Source organism: Magnolia sinica, chromosome 12, assembly GCF_029962835.1.
Source record: "Magnolia sinica isolate HGM2019 chromosome 12, MsV1, whole genome shotgun sequence".
In the NCBI taxonomy this organism is placed as follows: domain Eukaryota; kingdom Viridiplantae; phylum Streptophyta; class Magnoliopsida; order Magnoliales; family Magnoliaceae; genus Magnolia; species Magnolia sinica.
The window spans coordinates 81,573,383-81,596,580 of NC_080584.1; the positions used below are offsets into that span (position 1 = coordinate 81,573,383).

At 39.4% G+C, this 23,198-nt stretch overlaps 4 protein-coding genes across 8 annotated transcripts; all 4 read left to right on the forward strand.

Annotated features, from left to right (window-relative positions):
- Window positions 1-5,266: 5,266 nt before the first annotated feature.
- Window positions 5,267-14,782, forward strand: LOC131221893 (F-box protein At4g09920-like). Of its 4 annotated transcripts, none has more exons than XM_058217191.1 (4): window positions 5,267-5,498; window positions 12,323-13,290; window positions 13,694-13,861; window positions 14,258-14,782. In XM_058217191.1, exons 2-4 carry the CDS (start codon window positions 12,421-12,423, stop codon window positions 14,726-14,728), a joined length of 1,509 nt encoding a protein of 502 aa, XP_058073174.1. In that variant the 5' UTR covers window positions 5,267-5,498; window positions 12,323-12,420; the 3' UTR covers window positions 14,729-14,782. The 4 variants fall into 4 exon arrangements, with proteins under 4 accessions (XP_058073174.1, XP_058073173.1, XP_058073172.1 ...); XM_058217190.1 differs by lacking the exon at window positions 5,267-5,498 and adding an exon at window positions 12,103-12,238; XM_058217189.1 differs by lacking the exon at window positions 5,267-5,498 and having other exon boundaries at window positions 12,245-13,290.
- LOC131221894 (F-box/FBD/LRR-repeat protein At1g13570-like) lies at window positions 5,497-7,916 on the forward strand. Of its 2 annotated transcripts, none has more exons than XM_058217193.1 (3): window positions 5,497-6,545; window positions 6,911-7,078; window positions 7,426-7,916. In XM_058217193.1, the coding sequence occupies exons 1-3, from the start codon at window positions 5,676-5,678 to the stop codon at window positions 7,888-7,890; spliced, it is 1,503 nt and encodes a 500-aa protein (XP_058073176.1). In that variant the 5' UTR covers window positions 5,497-5,675; the 3' UTR covers window positions 7,891-7,916. The 2 variants fall into 2 exon arrangements, with proteins under 2 accessions (XP_058073176.1, XP_058073177.1); XM_058217194.1 differs by having other exon boundaries at window positions 6,911-6,996; window positions 7,426-7,631.
- Window positions 14,783-20,355: 5,573 nt separating the features above from the next.
- On the forward strand, window positions 20,356-22,934 carry LOC131220325 (uncharacterized). The gene is made up of 3 exons (XM_058215272.1): window positions 20,356-21,516; window positions 21,920-22,090; window positions 22,479-22,934. The coding sequence occupies exons 1-3, from the start codon at window positions 21,181-21,183 to the stop codon at window positions 22,932-22,934; spliced, it is 963 nt and encodes a 320-aa protein (XP_058071255.1). The 5' UTR covers window positions 20,356-21,180.
- Window positions 20,648-21,022, forward strand: LOC131220324 (putative FBD-associated F-box protein At5g56440). Its single transcript, XM_058215271.1, has one exon. It carries the CDS (start codon window positions 20,648-20,650, stop codon window positions 21,020-21,022), a length of 375 nt encoding a protein of 124 aa, XP_058071254.1.
- Window positions 22,935-23,198: the final 264 nt, after the last annotated feature.

The following is a 23,198-nucleotide window of genomic DNA, read 5'->3' on the forward strand; positions in this document are numbered from 1 at the left end:
AAATTTCGAGTCAAGTCAAGCTGATTTTGAGTTTGAAAAAATTTCGAGTCGAGTCCGAGCTAGACCAACTCAACTCTGCTCGGAACTTGACTCAATTCAACTCAGATCAGGTTCCCTTGGTATAAATATTTTGTATATATTTATATATTATATATATTAAAAACTATAAAACCTAAACTTGAACTCAGCTCATGAGCTCAAACTCGAACTTGGCTTGAAAGAACGAGCTCAAGCTCAGCTTGAGCAGGCCCGAGCTGAGCTCCCCACTCAAGCTTGATGACCGAGCCGATTTCTTACCGGGGTAGCCTACTGGCCGAGCTGGGCCAAGCTCGACTCAATTTGACTTGTGTACAGCTCTAGTTACTTTGACACTTTGATGTGTTGTCGTATGTTAAAAGGTTTTCTTCTTCTTTTTTTTTTAAGTGTTTCAAAATTCAACTTCTCCCTTGTCTTCTTTTGAAAAACTGTTTTATCTTTTAGCGTAGCTCTCTTATTCCACTGTAAAAGAACTAAAGAAAAATTCAAATGCATAAGAGGAGACTCTTACACGAGGCTTGACTCCCCTTTCATGGAGTCCTCTTCTAATAAATGAAAACCAAGTATATTGTACAAAGCCATGTATTTTAGATCCTGTAATTCCTCTGTTTCTAAATTCTGGATCTTGTACTCTCTTGTTTTTTTGTAAGCTCTGTTTGAGAACTCATCATACATGATGTGACTCTAAAATTTGTACATTTCATGGGAAGCAGCACCTCCTGAAATCCCCCTTTAGTATGGCCTGCTTGACGATTGGATCTACCCAATTTTTATGCTGAGCTTGAATATAATAGTTGATGTACAGAGTGGATGTTACAAAGAGATCTCGGTGGGACCTCACGGAGCTTTTCTAAGCCCCACATATGCTTATTATTTGAGACATCTTAGGGAGATTTAGTCACCTGAAGGTTTCATCACTGGATTTCAAACTGCTTTGGCTGCACTTATTTAACAGTCTTCTGCTGCCGTTATGCCCATCTACACACCTGCAGGGTTACGTGCCAAGGCCACACATGTGCAGGATCCAAGTGGCCCATCCACTATCCCATTCTCATTACAATAAGTTACCAGACTTTTATGTTCTTCTCTCATAAGCTCATTTCTATTAAATATTTATGCCTTGATACGTTTCAAGTAGCTTTGTATTTTAGTATTTGTTTATGATTGTATTATTATAAATTTGGAATTTAAAAAACATGACTAGAGTAACTATGTTAACCTACCCAAGTGAGGTTCTGTTACTAGTTCTCTCACGTTTAGTAGCGCCTGTGTATCAACCAGTGAGCTTTTCTCATGTTTTTACTCTAAATTGTGGATGACAATTTGGACCGTATAATTTATAATTAGTTATTTAGCTACTTACCACCTCAGTAGCTATTTGGCTACTAAAGTTACATCGCCAACTTTTGTGGGCCCCACCATGATGATGTATGTGTTGTATTCACACCGTCCGTTCAGAAAAAAACTGGGGATTGAACTCCTACCATTAAAAACTTATTGGGGCCACAGAAGTCTTTGACCAAGCTGATATTTGTGTTTTCCCATTGGTCGTTGTTTTGTGTGAACTTATGAGTAGGTTGGATGTCAAATAAACATCATGGTGGGCCCTAAGAAGGCCTCAACGGTGGGCATCACTGTCTCTACTGTTTTTTTTTTTTTTTTGCAGTGTGCTTCACTTTAGCTTTGGATCTGCCTCATTCTTTAGCTCATGTCATAAAATGATCTCTCCAAATGAATGGATGATATAGATACAATACTACATTATTGTGGGCCCACAAAACTTAGTGACATCACTTCAATAGTCGTAGAGTCACGATTGTCTGCAACTGCAAATGGGTCCATTAGATTGAAATCCAACAAAAAGAAGAGAAATTTGAAAAAAGCAAATTTTTGTACTTTATTTTTTCAAAAATTTATAGAATGGGTTAATACAGCTTATTTTCTTGAAATTTGAATTTTCCCAAGGGCATGATGAGGTCAATCACTGTTTTCTTAAGATAACTACTCCAAATCCATTGAGTTCTTTGAATTCTTCGTAGAGTTTCCTTGAATTCACGATGGATCAAATAAAACTAATTTCTAATCAATTCAAAAATAAATTGATTAATGATAAAAATCTGTGACTGGTCATAATCATCATTGACATTAGCAATACTATTACATTAACTGTAGCCTGTGATGATGTGGTTCAATCACATTGCAATAAACAAGAATTTTTTATTTGTGACAAGCAATGTTATCGAATCCCCTATGTGATCATGTGCGATTGTATATGCGAATATGCGTAGCATATGTGACCGTATTTTTTTAAAAATAATAATAATAATAAAATTTTAAATCGAAAAATATAAAAAAAAATAATTTAAAAATTGTAAAAAAGAAAAAATTGAGGGTAACTTTACTAAGTTAATAAATAACTAATTTTACATATTTAAAATATATTTGAAAGAAATAAAATTAATTAAACAATAAATTAAATAACAAGTGCTTGAATCTTAATCTTCCAACTTTCAAAAGAAGGAATGTAGGGAAGAGAGAGAGAGAGAGAGAGAGAGAGAGAGAGAGAGAGAGAGAGAGATTAAGACCACTTAGAAGTAAGAAATACAAGAAAGAGATTAAGACCACAAATGGGAGAGATTTGGAAGCTTTCTTATAGGAAAAAAGTTATTTTTTTACAAAAAAAAATAAAAATAAATAAATTAATTAATTAATTAATTAAAATAAAATAATGTATTAATTGTTGGCCAAAATACAGTTACATATGTTGTATGCAATCGCATACACCGCATATGCAATCACATATTTTTGCATATGGCAGATCTATGCGATCAGCATATGGATATGCCCGTATGCAATCATACATGACAACAATGGTGACAAGCAAATGATCTAAATTTTAAGAGAAATTAATTGGCACTTTGGGCCATCATTGGGCTTGTATGACATCTCACCAGTCTAGCTAGATTGTAGCTTTATCAAGATGGGATGCTCCAAAACTCAGGTCAATCAACCATTAGATGAGTCTTATGTGAACGTTGGGCTTTTTGAAGAGTTGTTTTTTATTTTATGTGGTGTGCCCAACCTGATGGTTGGATCCACAACTTTTCAACCGGTTGATTTTCACGGTAGGACCTTCTCGGATGATTAAGATGTCATATAAAGGAGCACCACGGTGTGCCCACATGCCGTACAACGAGTATTCGATCGTTTCTCATTACTCAATATTGCCTGCGTATCGGCCACGATGCTCCACCCCAGCCACCAGTATTTAAAGGTTGGAAACGGATTGGCTACTCCCCAGCCACCAGCCATTGGCTGCTGGTCGGTGCTCGGTGGGCCCCACTATGATATATGTGTTTCATCCATGCCGTCCATCTATTTTTATAGATCATTTTATGATACAAAAGAAATAATGAGATATATCTCAAACTCAAGTAAACCACATTACAAGAAACAGTGTTGAATGAACGTTGACCATTAAAAACGTTTTGGGGGACATAAAAGTTTTGGATCAAGCTGATGTTTATTTTTTTCCTTTCATCTGGGTATTTATGACCTAATCAACCGATTGGATTTCAAATAAGCAGTACAGTGGACCTTAGAGGATTTTTAATGGTGGATATCCAATCATTATTTTTTTCCTGTGATGTGGTCCACCTAAGATTTATATCCCTATCATGTTTTTGGTAAATGGCTAAAATGATCTGTAAAAATGAATTAACAGAATGGATGAAACACATACATCATGGTGAAGCCCACAGAGCACCAATAACCAGGGGCAGTAGCCAATCCGTCCCCGTAAAGGTTCTCTTGTTATTTTTTTGGAAAGTGGATTGGCTCGTGTCCCACACACCAGATCTATATATAGCTGCTATAGGTACTTGTAAGATGAGCTCCTCCAGCTCCAAGTCGTACAAACGGTTCAAAGGAGATTAAAGTTGTATGTGCCGTACAGTGATGCATTTATTATATCTACACGTCCAACTATTTGTAGAGCATTATCCAACAAACAAATCATATCCTATGATCACTCAGACCACAGCAGAAATAGCATTGGAGATAATGATTTCACAGTTAAAAAATTCGTAGGTCCCACCGTAACATTTATTTCCCATCCATTCTGTTCGTAAGGTCACGAAGACAAATGAAGAAGAAAACAAATTTCATATTGATCCAAAACTTCGGGGACTCCGAAAAGGATTTCAACGGTAGACGTTCACTCCCTCAACTATTTTTGCTGCGTGATTTACTTGATGATTAGATCTGTCTTATTTTTCATAAAGGGTTTCAATGGTAGACATTTACTCCCTCAATTATTTTTGTAGCGTGGTCTACTTTATAATTAGAACTGTCTTATTTTTCATCTCAAGCTTTAAGACAAGCTCTTCGAATAGATGGACGGTTTGGATGTAACACATACCTCGTCGTTGGACTCACAAAACGCTGTATAACTGCCATAGGTACTTAGTCGTGCTAAAATGAGCAATGACGCTCCTTGCGCTTTGAATCGTACGAACGGTTGAAAGGAGACCTTTAGGGCCTGTTTAATTTAAGGGAATTGGGAAATACCCTTGCAAAAGATCATTATTACCTCTTCTCCTGTTTGGATTTTCAAATGCAATTCCGCCTCGAAAATTGGTCTGAAAAAGTTGACTTGCATTTGTGGACCCCACTGTGATGTGTATAACATATCTACACCGTCCATCTATTTTATCAGAAGATTTTAGGGCGTAAGTTTAAAATTGATAAGGGATAAACACAAATATCAGCTTCAGCCAAAACACTGGTAAGTAATTATTACTTATTTCCCAGCTAATTCCCATTTACTTCACAAATCAATTATTCAAAAATGAATCACATCCAAAGATCACCCGGATCACCCCCATAAACAGCTGCGGAGATGATGATGCCCACCATAAGATTTATTTTCCATCCAATTTGTTCATGAGGTCACAAAGACCTGTATGAAGAGGAAAAAAAGAATTCATACTGATTCAAAACTTGTGTGACCCCATGAAGGTTTCAACGGTAGACGTTCAATCCCCCACAGCTTTTTGCAGTATGGCTCACTTGATAGTTAGATCTGTCTTAGTTTTCGTCTAAACCCTTAAGACGAGCTCTCCAAATGTATGAACGGTTTGGATATAGCACGGAGCTCAATGATGAGACTCACCGAACTTGCCGACGTCAATACAGCAGCTATACGGCTGGTGTGAGGTACACCAGCCAATCCGTTTCATTTTTTCCTACCAGTACCAACGATTTAGGGCTTTTTCTCTCCTCCCCTTCTCCTTCCTTACGAACACCTATCCATCAACTGAGGGTTGCAGCAGGGCCGTTGATATCCACAGCCCTACGATTTAGGGCTTTTTCTCTTCTCCTCTTCTCCTTCCTTGCGATCCCATATCCATCGACTCAGGGTTGCAGCAGGGCCGTTGATATCCACAGCGCTATTGAATGAGGTTTTTTTTTTTTTGGTGAGCATTCAATTTCGATAGCTTCTTCCTTTACAACTCAGTCTGATTAAGCGGATTTTCGTAGCACTGGTTCTTCAAACCCCACCTCGAATTGGACCGAACCAGTTCAATCCACACCGTCTAGTTGGAGAATCCTAACATCAGTTTCAAAAGAAGAAAGCTATGGAGAAAAGCAATGACAGAATCAGCGAACTACCTGATGACATGCTTCATTCCATCCTTTTCAAGATGCCGATGAAATTCATCATAAGAACAAGCATTCTCTCAAGGAGATGGAGAAACTTGTGGAAACCCATTTGGGCTTATGCCACTGCTCTCGATTTGGGTGCTGAATTCGCGACTGGCCAAACTCCAGAAGAATTCGTGGCTACTGTTAACCGATATCTACAACTCCACAAAGGCAAGGAGATCCAGATTTTTCGGCTCCCATACATTCCATGCAATCCGTCAGATGCTGAGAAATGGGTTGAATTCGCAATAGCAAAAGGAGTTAAGGAGCTTCACATCGACTTCTGTAAACCGTTTAAGGAAAGTAAGCTTTGTAAATTGCCAAACTCCCTCCTTAGTTGTGATTTTTTAACAGAATTAAAATTGAGTCGCTGTGATTTCAGCCCACTTTTGGATTTCAAAGGTTGCCCCTACCTCAAAACTCTCCACCTAAGCCATGTTACAGTTACAGATGCCCTGTTTGAAAGAATGCTTTCAAATTGCCCCCTTCTAGAGCAATTGAGTTTAAGGTTTTGTCTTGAGCTGACTCATATCAAGGTTTCCGCACCGGATCTTCCACTTAAGACCTTGATAGTTGTTGAATGTTTGGATGCCGTTGAGATTGAGATTTTTGCTCCGAACCTCCAATCATTCCGTTTTTATGGTGATTTTATTCCTATGTATTTCGAGAACATTTCGAGTTTGGTGGATGTCCTTATCGATGGCATATGTAGAGAGGATCACGATCTTGGGAAAGATTGTATTGGTGTTTTGCACCATCTTGAACATGTTAAGACTATGACATTGTTTAGTGGCTCGCTTGAGGTATGTGTTCTTCCCTACTCTTCTATAAAATTCTTAACAGTTTTGATTTGTGCCGTAGAAGCCTTTACAAGCGTTCGTAGGATATTGATCCACACCGGGTGGGCCCCACCTTATAGATGGCCTGGCTGAAAATCAGTCTGTTGGATTGTAAGTTGGGCTTCAAATGTATAAGAAATTGGAGCAGTTTGAGGGAGGGAAGGAGGGAGCGCAATGCGAATGAGTGGAAGGACCTGAAATTTTTGGCCAGCCAGGTCATCTACACGGTGGGACATGCCTGATGTGTGGTGTCCAGAGGTTTGTGTTAGGCATGGCACAATAATAATGTGACTTTTGTGTTACTAAAGTCTTTCTTTTAATCTACATAGTATGTAGGTTTAGTAGAGGAATATACACCCGAAGATTTGCCTCTTGCATTCCACAATTTGCAAGAATTGCAGCTATTGATGGAATGGTATGATCGTAGCTATCTGCCCTGCGTCTATAGTTTCTTCGAAAACTGTCTATGCCCTTGTCTAATGATGCTTTTCATTTATGTAAGTCTTCATTCAGTTCCCATTTATTTTATTTGAAGAGTAACAGCTGACATCCTGGCCATAAATGAGATGGGTTTTACTTATAGATTGACCTGGTGCAAAAATCAGGCCAAACAATTCATTATGTGGGCCACGAATGTACATAAACCCAATTGACAATTAGTGGTTGGCAGTCCTACAACACCAATCACCTCTTCATGGCTTCGATTTCATCAAAGCATCATGGGCCACACCTCATGCATGGCCAGGCTATGCTTTTCAGTTTAGCAAATCTCATTTTGAATACTATCTTCTCTCAGAGCTGCTTATTTATTCTTTCTTTGCTTGCTTGCGATGCGAATTCAAAGTTTCCGGCCAATGACGACCCCTCTCAAAGTGACTACCAATTCGAGGAACTTATAGCAGAGGACACTCCGGACATTGTGTTTGATAATCTGAAGGCGATAAAAATGAATGGCTTTACAGGACTCAAGGATGAAATGCAGTTGGTGAAATTTTTCTTAGAGAATGCTATTGGACTAGAGTATTTGGTTTTGGTAGCTCCTGAGAAAGCTGCCAGTGACGTGAAGAAGGATTCTGTATCGGAGTGTATATCTGACCATGCATATTCTTGTTTTCTTAACAAGCATATATTGATATTGTCTGAATCCGCCGACGCGCCAATGGAACTTCTTTGTGAACAACTATTTATCTTAGTAAAGGCATCATCATCAGATGCTCAGGTATTAATATGTGAATATTCGGACTACAATGGTGTTTTATTCCCCACACATAGAGGGGTAGCTTTGTATCCATATAGTATATTTTATTAGTTTGGTCTATAAATTGGGATTCTACATGAATGCTTTGCATTTGATCACATGATCCAAGCAGTCGACTTTTCCACACAGGTTCTCAGTTGGGAGAATTTTGGCCCATGGTTTGTAATGTAAACCATTGTTCTGTTGCATAATCCTGTGTGTGGACCATCTAAAAAATTGTCCCGAATTCTCCAGTTGAAGAGATTTTTGGCGCATGGCCCACTCGCAGCAGGACACAACGGAACAATGATCTGGATTACCAATTAGGGCTGAAATTCGGGCAGGTTCAACCCGACCAACCCATGGCAGACCCGACATTGGGTTGGGCTTCGGCAGGATGTATCGGGTTCGGTCTCGGGCTTGGGCTGTACAAACAGCAACCCATTAAAACTTGGGTTGGGCTCGGGTTGAGGTCTCAGGTTGCCCGACCCAACCCGAACCCGATTGATATATAAGTTCCTTACAAATTATATTTGAGTGCAGATTGTTTATGTTGAAGGGATATGAAATTCCAATGCCATCAAGGTTTCATTGGTCCACTTCATTTTCGATGACTCAAGCTAACAAGATATTGGTTGGATTTGGCTCTCCTAAATAGATTGCGTGCCACACCGCACGACTTTTAAAGGAGTTGTCCTACATTTTAACTTGGGCGGGGAGGTGTAGGGGGTTCGGGGGATGTAATAACAAAAATATTAGCATATATCCACCCCATCAACTCGACCGAGCCTGCTTGGGTTGAGAATTCCCAACCTGAGGTTGGGTTGGGTTGGGGTTGGGGTATAGGAACCTTGGGTTGAGCTAGGGTTGAGCACCAACCTGGCCTGACCTGCCCGACTTTCAGCCCTATTACTGATCCATGGGCAGATTATGCAATTCATCTGTTTGGAGATTCTGCTTGCTATACTTTTTTGGTTTATCTATATCTTATCTTTGGATAAATGTATATTTTTCACCTTCATCCTGATGAGGTCATATTATGAATGGGTTGGATGGCATATTAACATCATGGTGGGTCCCAAGAAGGTTTCAATTGTCAGCATTCCTGTTCTCACTCACCTTTTCTGTTGGTGTGGCCCATATGAGTTTTGGATCTGCCTAATTTTTATACTAATTCTTGAATGTGACTAGAGGTAACTGATGGATGGAATGAATGTCACATATTGAAAGCCAGGGAGTTTTAGTTATGTATAGGTCCCAACATTGGATTGTCAACTGCTGGGGCTGCACATATTTAACAGCCTTTTGCCAGAATCATGCCCATCTGCAACCAGACTACATTCCAATGTCACACATGTTCAGGACCCACTATGTAAACTTCTTTGGCAGAAACTAGGGACTTGCTTGAGCTGAAAATTCAGGTTGATTCATTCATCACGTGGACAACAACACAAAACATATGGAAGGTATAAAAATAAAATAAAAATAATAAAAGAACTTTAGTCAACAATTTGTTTCCTGCACTATGGCCTACCTAACGAGTAGACTGGCCTGACTTTTGGGACATTACATCTATGGAGTGTGGCCTACCTAATGAACTGCCTGAGATCTTGAGCAAGCATGCAGTATAAGCACTCGGGAATATTAGTCTATAGTAAAGGAAATGTGCACTCAGGAGAGAAAATGTAGATGGAAGGATACGAGTGGATATATCCTAAATCCTTTAACTGGTTTGTTTAATTAATTACCAAGGTAATGTAAAAGAAATGTGCAACGATTATAAATTACCTTGATTATAAATTACTCTATCTATCTCATGACAACATTTTGCATTTGATCACTTATTCCCATGTATGGTTTATTGGCGGTAAAATTGCAATGAAGATATTTTTACATTAATGCAAACATCACCAAAATACATTGATATTGCCATTTGCATTCAAAATTTTCACAGTAATGCTACGAAGAAGTGCAATGATCACAAATTCCTTTACATTTAACTAATAATTCTTATGTTTGGTTTGACGGTTAGAAAATTGTAATAATAATACTTTTTTTTTTAATTATTGAAATAATTGGTGAAACAAATAGGCTCTAAAGCTATCCCATAGGTCGAAAGAAGACCAACAACACTGCCCATTTTCCCACTCCTTAATACATTCCTTTCAATTCCCTTGCATGCTTCCATACTTTGATTCCACCACCTTACATACATACCTTCAAGACAAAAGCAAAAGATCCAATTTCATCCCAAGTTCTCGGGAGAATTGACAGTGGAGATGGCAGTGATGAGTTGAGCAAATCATTTTTGGGCCAAAACAGGGAGTGCCTATTCATTCCAGAAATTTCAATATCACCAGGCATGTTTGGGTACCACTTAAAAAAGAGTTCATCTCATTCTAGATACTAATAATCATTCAACAAGATGTGTTTGGTTACACTCTAATCATGAAATATCATGATTAGAGTGTAATAAAAAAAAAAAAATGTAGAAATTGCAGTTTATACCAGCCGTTGATTATCCAAGATTATTTCTAATCAATATATCAATCTGTCCATCATGTGAACCCCTTCCTATTCTCTTTGGCACCCAAAACTCAGTTGATCTAGAATTAGAATTCAGGTGGGCCTCACCATGTAAAATCATGCCTCAAATCTATAAATTGTGGCGCGCCTGAATTTTGGTATGGCTTGATTTTTTGGATGTCTCTTATCCTAGTCAGATGCATCTTATGAATGGATTGGATGGAATATCAAAACACAATGAGCCCCACACTGGAAGATTTTTAATGGTGGGCGTCCCCATTCCACATTGATTCCTACGATAAGATCAACTTAGAAGGAAATGATCTTTGGTATGGTCCTGATGGATTGGGAGAAGTACTTGAGCCCTTTCTCAGCTCAAACCCCTTTGTACCTCACCGGTGAATTTCCTGGTGATTACAGGTGGGACACTGCTAGATTATCAGATGACTCTGTACCATTTGCCAGGAACAAGGCTCTTGTGCTAATTTATGCTCTTCTCCTACATTATGTGGTTGTAATCGCCTATTAATAATTAATGACATTTTTGAAAATTCCTTTGGTGTTCTTGCACAGAGCTAAATCATCAATGTTATCTTTCAACTTGGAAAATTTTCAAGTATCATTGATCTAATGTTCACACCCAATTAGTTGTATATCAAACTAATTGCCACATAGGATCATCCGCCTGTATGACATCTTACCAGTCCAGCTATGTTATACCACTATGAAAATGGGATACCCAAAAATCAGGTAAATCCAACCATTTGTTGGGTCGTATGTGAACATCCAGCTTTTTGGATCATTCTTCATTATTTCAAGTGGCGTGCCCCACCTGATAATTGGATCCACAGCTTTTCGAGGGGTTTATTGTGCCCAATTTTGGTGTAGCAGCTATGTTTCGATTCATCCTCTTCTTTCAAGGGTTTTATAATCAGACGTTGAACCCATTTCATATGATGGGAGTTGCAAAGTATTGGGCGCTACTCTGCTATGCGTTATTCATGATGCTACCGTATAAAATACTTTATTCGAATATGGTGACGGTGCAAATACACTCCATCCTTTAAACCCAACTCAAGCTAAAGAGACTTATTCGATGGTCATTGCTAACTGCTTTTGGTCCCAAATCTTTGAGGTTATTTTTTCCAATAAACATTGGTTACATTTCTTTATGGGAGGATCTTCTTGGATTATTAAGATGTCATATAAACGAGCAACCAATATGTGATCATTTCTAGATACTTAATATTGCCAGGGCTGTCAATGGGCCGGGTAGTCCCAACAGGCTTTGGGCTTGGCCCATATTAGGCTGGGTTTGAAGTGGTGTATTAGACCTAATGGTAAGGCTCAAGCTTAAATCACGAGTCTGATTGTAAATCAGGCTATATCGGGCTTCGCTCCTCAAAAGCTCGTAAACTCAGCTTGATGTGATAGTTCTTTTCTAAACCTAATTTTCTTTATTTTCTTTCATTCTCTCCCTTTCTCTTATAAATGAGGTAAATGAGGTGCACCGAAATATTATTTATCTACGGATATTTAGGGCTTGTGGCGGGCCCGAATCGAGCTTTGTGTAAATGTCCCGGGCTGAACTTGGGCTAGAATATTTCAGCCCGTCACAGGGCTTAGATTTAGAATTACAGGCAGGGCTTGGACAAAACTCGGACCTAACCCGGCCCATTAACATCCTTGGATATTGCCTACGTATCGTCCATGATGCTCCTCCAGAGTATTAAAAGTACTCGTGTATTTTTATTTTTATTTTTATTTTTATTTTTATTTTTAAGTAGCAACGATTTAGGGCTTTTTCTCTTCTCCTCCTCCTTCCTTACGACCCCAAATCCATCAGCTCAAGGTTGCAGCAGGTCCATTTATCTCCACAGCGCTATTGAATCAGGTTTTTTTTTTTTTTTTAGGTTAAGCATTCAATTTCGAAATCTTCTTCCTTTACAGATCAATCTGATTAAGCGGATTTTCGCAGCATTAGATCTTCAAACCCCACCTCCAATTAGACCGAACTAGTTCAATCCATTCCATCTAGTTTGAGAATCCTAACATCAGTTTTAGAAGAAGAAAGCTATGGAGAAAAGCGATGACAGAATCAGCAAACTACCCGATGACATCCTTCATTCCATCCTTTCCATGATGCCGATGAAATTCATCATAAGAACAAGCATTCTCTCAAGGAGATGGAGAAACTTGTGGAAACCCATCTGGGCTTATGCCACTGCTCTCGATTTGGGTGCTGAGTTCGCGTCTGGCCAAACTCCAGAAGAATTCGTGGCTACTGTTAATCGATATCTACAACTCCACAAAGGCAAGGAGGTCCGGATTTTTCGGCTCCCACACATTCCATGCAATCCGTTAGATGCTGAGAAATGGGTTGAATTCGCAGTAGCAAAAAGAGTAAAGAAGCTTGACATCGACTTCTGTAAACCTTTTAAGGGAAGTAAGCTTTGTAAATTGCCAAACTCCCTCTTTACTTGTGATTCTATAACTCATTTAAAATTGAGTCGCTGTGATTTCAGCCCGCTTTTGAATTTCAAAGGTTGCCCTTACCTCAAAACCCTCCACCTAAGCGATGTTACAGTTACAGATGCCCTGTTTGAAAGCATGATTTCAAATTGTCCTCTTATGGAGGAATTGATTTTAAAGCATTGTCATGATCTGACTCATATCAAGGTCTCCCCTCCGGATCTTCCACTTAAGAGTTTGATAGTTGAATTCTGTTGGGATGTCGATGAGATTGAGATTTTTGCTCCGAACCTCCGATCATTCTGTTTCTCTGGTGATTTTATTCCTATGTATTTCAAGAACATTTCGAGTTTGGTGGATGTCCTTCTTAAAGGCATATGTATGGAGGATCACTATATTGGGAAAGATTGTATCACTGTTTTGCACCATCTTGAACATGTTAAGATTCTGACATTGTTTTCTGGCTCGCTTGAGGTATATGTTCTTTCCTACTCTTCTATAAAATTCTTAACAGTTTTGATTTGTGCCATGGAAACCTTTACAAGCGTTCATAGGATATTGATCCACACCAGGTGGGCCCCACCTTGTAGATGGCCTGGCTGAAAATCAGTCCGTTGGACTGTAAGTTGGGCTTCAAATGTATGAAAAATTGGAGCAGTTCAAAAAAATAAAAAATAATAAGAAGAAAGAAAACAAATATATGGGAGGGAGATGGAGAGGAGAACAATGCTAATGGGTGGATGGGCCTGAATTTTTTGGTGAGGTCATCTACACAGTGGGACGTGCCTGATGTATGGTGTCTAGAGGTTTGTGTTAGGCCTGGCACAACAATAATGTGACTTTTGTGTTACTAAAGTCTTTCTTTTGATCTACACAGTATGTAGGTTTAGTAGAGGAATACACACCCGAGGATTTGCCCCTTAGATTCCACAATTTGCTGGAACTGCAGCTAGTGTTGGAATGGTTTGGTTGGAGCTATCTGCCCAGCATCTATAGCTTCTTCGAAAACTGTCTATGCCCTAATCTAATGATGCTTTTCATTTATGTAGGTCTTCATTCAGTTCCCATGTAATTTCTTTGAAGAGTTACAGCTGACATCCTGGCCATAAATGAGATGGGCTTTACTTGTAGATTGACCTGGTGCAAAAATCAGGCCAAACAATTCATTATGTGGGCCACAAATGTACATTGTTTATTCTTTCTTAGTTGTCATCAAAGGCAAAACAATGGCGGAAAATCCCAATACATAATTGACAATTAGTGTTTGGCAGTCCTACAACACCAATCCCCTCTTCATGGCTTCGATTTCATCAAAGCATCATAGGGCACACCTCATGCATGGCCAGGTTGTGCTTTTCAGTTTAGCAAATCTCATTTTGAGTACTATCTTCTCTCGGAGCTGCTTATTTATTCTTTCTTTGCTTTCGATTCGAATTTGAAGTTTCCACCCATTGACGACCCCTCACAAAGTGACTACCAGTCCGAGGAACTGCTGGCAGAGGATACTCCGGACATTGTGTTTGATAATCTGAAGGTGACAAAAATGAATGGCTTTACAGGACTCAAGGATGAAATGCTGTTGGTGAAATTTTTCTTAGAGAATGCTATTGGACTAGAGCATTTGGTTTTGGCAGCTCCTCAGAAAGCTGTCTGTGACGTTGCGAAGGATTCTGCATTGGAGTGTAAATCTGACTTTGCATCAACGCGTATTCTTCACAGGAATCAATTGAAGTTGTCTGAATCCGCTGACACGTCATTGGATCGTCTTTGTGAACGGTTATTTATCTTAGTAAAGGCATCATCATCAGATGCTCGGATATTAATATGTGATTATTCGGAGGTCAATGATGTTTTATTCCCCAGACATAAATATTCGGACTTCCATGGCCTTTTAATCCCCAGATTTACTTGAGACTGATAAGGGGTAGCTTTGTGGCGATAGAGTATATTTTCTTAATTTGGTCTATTAATTGGGGTTGGTGATTCTACATGAATGCTTTGCATTTGATTGCACGATCCAAGCAGTCGACTTTTCCACACAGGTTCTCAGTTGGAGAATTTGGGCGAATGGTTTGTAATGTAAACCATTGTTTTGTTCCGTAATCCTCTCTGTGGAACGTCTAAAATATTCTCCCAAATTCTCCATTTGAATAGATTTTTGGTGCATGGCCCACTCGCAGCAGGACACAACAGAACAATGATCTGGATTACCGAACCATGGCCCCCTTCTCGGAAATGAAAACCCAAGTTGTTTGAACCAAGCCATGTATTTTGGATCATGCAATTCCTCATTTTGGAGATTCTGGTTGCCATACTTTTTTGTTTTGTGAAGCTCTGTTTACACACCACCAATCAGTCCAAGAATCTCTGATCTTTGGATAAATGTATATTTTTCGCCTTCATCCTGATGAGATCATCTTATGAATGGGCTGGATTGCATATTAACATCATGGTGGGTCCCTAGAAGGCTTCAATTGTCAGCATTCCTGTTCTCACCTTTTCTGTTGGTGTGGCCCACATGAGTTTTGTATCTGCTTAATTTTTATATTAATTCTTGAATATGACTTGAGGTAACTGATGGATGGAATGAATGTCACATAGAGATCTTGGTGGGCCCCGCAGATTTTTTAAGCCCCTAGAAGCTTATTATTTAAGCAAGGGAGTTTTAGTTATGTAAAGCTCTCATCACTGGATTTTCAACTGCTAGGGCTGCACTTTTTAAACAGCCTTTTTGCTAGAATCATGACTATCTGCAACCAGACTACATTCCAATGTCACAAACATGTTCAGGACCTACTGTAAACTTCTTTGGCAGAAAATGGGAACTTGCTAAAGCTGAAAATTCAGGTTGATTCATTCATCAGGTGGACAACAATAAAAAAACATATGAAATGTACATGAAAAATAAATAAATAAAACTTTCTTTAGCCATCAATTTGTTTCCTGCACTTTGGCCCACCTAATGAGTAGACTGGCCTGAATTTTCGGCCATTACATCTATGGAGTGTGACCTGCCTAATGAACTGCTCAGATCTTGTACAAGTGTGCTGTATGAGCACAAGGGAATAGCCGTCTATAGTAGGTTGGGAGAGAAAATGTAGATGAAAGGATATGAGTGGAGATATCCTAAAGCTTTTAATCTCTTTGTTTCATTAATTACCATGGCAATGTAAAGGAAATGTGCAATGATCATAAATTACTTAAATTATAAATTACTCCACCCATCTTCGGACAGTTGCATTTGGCCACTTATTCCCATGTATGGTTTATGGGCAGTAAAATCGCAATGAGTTATTTTTATAATAATATCAAACATTACCAAAAATATATTAATGTTACTATTTGCATTCGAGATTTTAATGGTAGTATCATGAAGAAGTGCAATGATCACAATTTCCTTTACATTTGACTGATGATTTTTATGTTTGGTTTGACTGTGAGAAAATCGTAATAATAACACTTTTTCTTTCAATTACTGGAATAATTGGCCAAACAAACGAGCCCTAAAGCTATCTTTACCACAACTTACATCTAACCCACCACCAATTTTTCCACTCCTTCCTAAATACATTCCTTTCAATTCCCTTGCATGCTTCCATGCTACAATTCCACCACCTTAGATACATACCTCCAAGACAAAAGCAAAAGATCCAATTCCATCCGAAGTTCTTGGGGGAATGGACAGTGGAGATGGCAGTGATGCTCAACGGCAGTGTCATCGAGCATCATCCGTAAATCATTTTTGGGCCAAACAGGGAGTGCAAATGCCAATCCTCTTAAAGATGGGGTGTGACTTTAATATTCATTCCAGAAATTTCAATATCACCAGGCATGTTTGGGTACCACCTAAAAACAAGTAATCATTCAATCAGATGTATTTGGGCCCCCTTCTCCGAAATGAAAACTCAAGTTTATCGAACAAAGCCTACCTAATGAACTGCTCAGATCTTGTACAAGCATGCTGTATAACCACAGAGAATAGTAGTCTACAGAAGGTCGGGCGAGGAAAGCTAGATAAAAGGATTTGAGTGGAGATATCTTAAATCCTTTATCCTGTTTGTTTCATTAATTATCATGGCAATGTAAAAGGAATATGCAATGATTATAAATTGCCCTACCTATCTCCTAGCAACATTTATATTTGACTACTTATTGCTGTGAATGGTCTTTTGGCGGTAAAATTGCAATGAAGATATTTTTACATTTATGCCAAACATTACTAAAATACATTGATATTATCATTTGCATACGAGATTTTCACGGTAATATCATGAACAAGTGCAATGATCACAAATTCCTTTACATTTCCTATGTTTGGTTTGACTGTGAGAAATCGTAATAAAGACACTTCTTTTTGTCAATCAACGGGATAATTGGCAAAACAAATAGGCCCTAAAGCTGTCCCATAAGTCTAGAAGAAGCCTAACAATCTCTACAACAACTTACATCTAACCCACCACCCATTTTCCCACTCCTTCCTAAATCCATTCCTTACAATTCCCTTGCATGCTTCCATACTGCAATTCCACCACCTTACATACATACCTCCAAAACGAAAGCAAAAGATCCAATTTCACCCCAAGTTCTCGAGAGAATAGACAGTAGAGATGGCAGTGATGCTTAACGGCAATGTCCGTTGAGTCGAGCACCATCAGTAAATCATTTTTGGGCCAAAACGGGGAGTGTAAATGCCAATCCTCTTAAAGATGGGGTGTGCCTTTAATATTCATTCCAGAATTTTCAATATCACCAGGCATGTTTGGGTACCACCTAAAAATGAGTTTATCACATTCTGGATACTAGTAATCATTCAATCAGATGTGTTTGGTTACACTCTAATCATGAAATATCATGATTAATCAATCTAATTTGGTCTGAATTTTTATGAAATTTGGTGTAATAAAAAAATTATAGAGATTGCAGTTTATACTTGTGGTTGATTATCCATGGCTATTTCTATTCATTATATCAGTCCGTCCATCATGTGAGCCCCTTCCTATTCTCTTTGGCACCCAAAACTCAGTTGATCTAGAATTAGAATTCAGGTGGGCCTCACCATGTAAAATCATCCCTCAAACCTATAAATTGTGGCCCACCTGAGTTTTTGATATGGCCTGGTTTTTTGGATGTCTATTATCCTAGTCAGATGCATCTTGTGAATGGATTGGATGGAACATCAAAACACAATGGGTCCCACACTGGAAGGTTTTTAATGGTGGGCGCCCCATTTCCAATGTTTCTTGTGGTATGGCCTACCTGAGTTTTGGATCCGCCTGTTTTTTGGGTGTCAAGGAGAATAGGAGGGGGAACAAATGATAGACGGAGTGGGTGTAATCATCACATTACAGTGGGCCCCACACATTGATTCCTACGATAAGATCAAACGAAATTCTCTTTGGTATGGTCCTGATGGATTGGGTGTAGTACTTGGGCCATTTCTCAGCTCATACCCCTTTGTGCCTCACCGGTGAATTTCCTGGCTGGACACTGCTAGATTATCAGATGACTCAAACCATTTGCCAGGAACAAGGCTCTGGAGGCAATTTATGCTCTTCTCCTACATTAAGTGGTTGTAATCGCTTATTAATGATTAATTACATTTTCAAAAATTCCTTTTGTGTTCTTGCACAGAGCTAAATCACCAATGTTACCTTTCGACTTGGAAAATTTTCAAGTATCATTGATCTAATGTTCACACCTAACTAGTTGTATATCAAACTAATAGGCATGTAGGGCCATCATCGTGTTTATTACATCTCACCAGTCCAGCTAGGTTGTACCACTATGAAAATGGAATACCCAAAAATCAGGTTAATCCAACCATTAGCTAGGTTGCATGTGACCATGTAGCTTTTTGGATCCTTGTTCATTATTTCAAATGGTGTGCCCCACCTGATAGTGGGATCCACAACTTTTCGAGGGGTTTATTGCGCCCAATTCCGGTGTATCAATTATATTTTGATTCATCCTCTTCTTCCAAGAGTTTCATAATTGGGCATTGAACCAGCGCTGCTCTACCATGTGTTATTCATAGTGCTACTGAAGAAAATACTTTATTTGAAGATGACGACGGTGCAAATACATTCCATGCTTTTAACCGAACTCAAGTTGAAGAGATTTATTCGATGGTCACTGCTAACTGCTTTTGGTCCCAAATATTTGAGGTTGCTTTTTCCAATAAACATTGGTTACATCTAGAGGTGTACACGAGTTGAGCTGAGCCGAGCTTTGCCCAGCTCGTGCTCGACTCGGACAGCTTGAGTCTCAGCTCGTACTCAGCTTAGCTCGGCCTTCGAGCTTGGAACGGCAACTTGTGCTCGGCTCGGCTAGCAACTCGGTCCAGTTCGAGCCGAGTTCGAGTTGAGTTTTTGAGTCGAGTTCGAGTTCAAGTTTTCAAGCCGATGGTTGTTGGTCGGATGAGTTCGGCTGGCCAGTGGTCGCTAGTCGGATGTGTTCCACTACTCAAAAGGACGATACTTACCGGAAAAAATGGAAGAGTGGAGGAGAGGACTCACTTTGGGAGAGGTGATCATCCGGATAGACGCTAGAAGAAGAAATTTCGCCTGTCGATAGAAAACGGCGAAAGTATTGTATGAACGGACGGTCGATTTGGGTGAAAGGGAGGGAGAAATGGGTTAAGGTCGGGCGATTTGGGCGATTTGTGCAAAAGGGAGGGAGAAATGGGTTAGGGTTGCTAGGTTGGGCGAAATGGATAGGGTTGGGCGAATGAAGTTTTTTTAATTAAAAAAATCCTTATATATTCACTTAAAACTCAATCTGAGTCAAGTCCGAGTCGAGCTAGGTCCAGCTCAGACTCGACTTGAAATATTCCAAGTTCCCAAAAAATAGCTTGACTCGGTTTGAACAGAGTTTCGATCCGAATTAAGTTGAACTTTTTCGAGCCGAGTCAAGCTAGTTACGGAGTTAACTTTGCTCGTGTACAGCTCTAGTTACATTTATTTATGGAATGACTTTATGGGATGATTACGATGTCATATAAACGAGCACCGCGGTGAGCCCGCATGTGGTACAACCAGTATGTGATCATTTCTGGTTATTACTTAATATTACTAGGGTTGTTAATGGGCCGGGTAGTCCCAATAGGCTTTCGTCTTGAACCATATTCGGCTGGGTTTGAGGTGGTCTATCAGGCCCAATGGTTAGGCTCAAGCTTAAATCAGGCTAGATTGGGCTTAGCTCCACGAAAGCTCATAAACTCAGCATGACGAGATGGATACTTTCTAAGCCTAATTTTCTTTCTCTTCTTTCATTCTTTCTCTGACAAATGAAGTGCACCAAAATATCATTTATCCATGGATATTTAGGGATTGTGGTGGACTTGAGCCGGGCTCTGTGTAAATGTCCCGGGCTGAACTTAGGCTAGAATGTTTCAGCCCGTTATAGGGCATAGATTTAGAATTACAGGCCAGGCTTGGACAAACCCGGTCCGGACCTAACCCGGCCCATTGACAGCCCTAAATATTGCCTACGTATCGGCTATGACTCCGCCAGAGTATTAAAAGTTCTCTTGTGCATTTTTTTTTTCTAAGCACCAACGATTCAGGGCATTTTCTCTTCTCCTCCACTTTCCTTAAGACCCAAATCCATAAACTCAGGGTTCCAGCAGGGCCGTTGATCTCCACAGCGCTATTGAATCAGGTTTTTTGGGTAAGCATTCAATTTCGAAAGATTCTTCCTTTACAGATCAATCTGATTAAGCGGATTTTCGCAGCATTAGATTCTTCAAACCCCACATCCAATTAGACCGAACTAGTTGAATCCATACCATCTAGTTTGAGAATCCTAACATTAGTTTTAGAAGAAGAAAGCTATGGAAAAAAGCGATGACAGAATCAGCAAACTACCCGATGACATCCTTCATTCCATCCTTTCCATGATGCCGATGAAATTCATCATAAGAACAAGCATTCTCTCTAGGAGATGGAGAAAATTGTGGAAACACATCTGGGCTTATGCCACTGCTCTCGATTTGGGTGCTGAATTCGCGTCTGGCCAAACTCCAGAAGAATTCGTGGCTACTGTTAATCGATATTTACAACTCCACAAAGGCAAGGAGATCCAGATTTTTCGGCTCCCATACATTCCATGCAATCCGTCAGATGCTGAGAAATGGGTTGAATTCGCAGTAGAAAAAGGAGTAAAGGAGCTTGACATCAACTTCTCTCAATCTTTTGAGGAAAGTTAGCTTTGTAAATTGCCAAACTCCCTCTTTAGTTGTGATTCTATAACTCATTTAAAATTGAGTCACTGTGATTTCAGGCCGCTTTTGAATTTCAAAGGTTGCCTTACCTCAAAACTCTCCACCTAAGCCATGTTACAGTTACAGATGCCCTGTTTGAAAGCATGATTTCAAATTGCCCTCTTATGGAGGAATTGATTTTAATGGATTGTCATGATCTGACTCATATCAAGGTCTCCGCTCCGGATCTTCCACTTAAGAGTTTGATAGTTGAATTATGTTGGGATGCCAATGAGATTGAGATTTTTGCTCTGAACCTCCGATCATTACGTTTCTCTGGTGATTTTATTCCTATGTATTTCGAGAACATTTCGAGTTTGGTGGATGTCCTTCTTCGAGGCATTTGTAGCCACGATCACGATCTTGGGAAAGATTGTATCACTGTTTTGCACCATCTTGAACATGTTAAGATTCTGACATTGTTTTCTGGCTCGCTTGAGGTATATGTTCTTTCTTACTCTTCTATAAAATTCTTAACAGTTTTGATTTGTGCCATAGAAACCTTTACAAGCGTTCATAGGATATTGATCCACACCAGGTGGGCCCCACCTCGTAGATGGCCTGGCTGAAAATCAGTCCGTTGGACCGTAAGTTGGGTTTCAAATGTATGAAAAATTGGAGCAGTTCAAAAAAATAAAAAATAATAAGAAGAAAGAAAACAAATATATGAGAGGGAGAGGGAGAGGAGAACAATGCTAGTAAGTGGAAGGGCCTGAATTTTTTGGTGAGGTCATCTACTCAGTGGGACGTGCCTGATGTATGGTGTCTAGAGGTTTGGGTTAGGCATGGCATAATAATAATGGTATTTTTGTGTTACTAAAGTCTTTCTTTTGATCTGCATAGTATGTAGGTTTAGTAGAGGAATATACACCTGAAGATTTGCCTATTACATTCCACAATTTGCTAGAATTGCAGCTATTGATGGAATGTTATCATCGACGTAGCTTTCTGGCCTGCATCTATAGCTTCTTCAAAAACTGTCCATGCCCTTGTCTAATGAAGCTTTTCATTGAAGTAGGTCTTCATATGCTCACACTGTAATTTCAGTTCCCATTTAATTTCTTTGAAAAGTTTCAGCTGACATCCTAGCCATAAATGAGATGGGCTTTACTTACAGATTAACCTGCTGCAAAAATCAGGCCAAACAATTCATTACACGGGCCACAGATGTACATTGTTTATTCTTTCTTAGTTGTCATCAAGGGAAAAATACAATGGCGGAAAAACCCAATTGACAATTAGTGGTTGGCAGTCCTGCAACACCAATCACCTCTTCATGGCTTTGATTTCATCAAAGCATCATGGGGCACACCTCATGCATGGCTAGGCTGTGCTTTTTAGTTTCACAAATCTCTCAGAGTTGATGGTTTATTCTTTCTTTTCTTTCTATGTGAATTTGAAGTTTCTGCCCATTGACGACCCCTCTCAAAGTGACTACCAATTCGAGGAACTGCTGGCAGAGGACACTCCGGACATTGTGTTTGATAATCTGAAGGTGATAAAAATGAATGACTTTACAGGACTCAAGGATGAAATGCAGTTGGTGAAATTTTTCTTAGAGAATGCTATTGGGCTAGAGTATTTGGTTTTGGTAGCTCCTCACAAAGCTGTCTGTGACATTGCGAAGGATTCTGCATTGGAGTGTAAATCTGACTTTGCATCAACGCGTTTTCTTCACAAGAATCCATTGATGTTGTCTGAATCCGCCGACACACCATTGGATCTTCTTTGCGAACGGCTATTTATCTTAGTGAAGGCATCATCATCAGAAACTCAGATATTAATATGTGACTATTCGGACTACAATGGTCTTTTAGTCCCCACACATAATGGTCTTTTAATCCCCATACATACTTGAGACTGACGAGGGGTAGCTTTGTGGCAATAGAGTATATTTTCTTAGTTTGGTCTGTAAATTGGGGTTTGGTGATTCTACATGAATGCTTTGCATTTGATCGCACAATCCAAGCAGTCGACTTTTCCACACGGGATTCTCAGTTGGGAGAATTTGTTCTGTTGCATAATCCTGTGTGTGGACCTTCTAAAAAAATGTCCCGAATTCTCCAGTTGAAGAGATTTTTGGCACACGGCCCACTTGCAGGAGGACACAACAGAACAATGA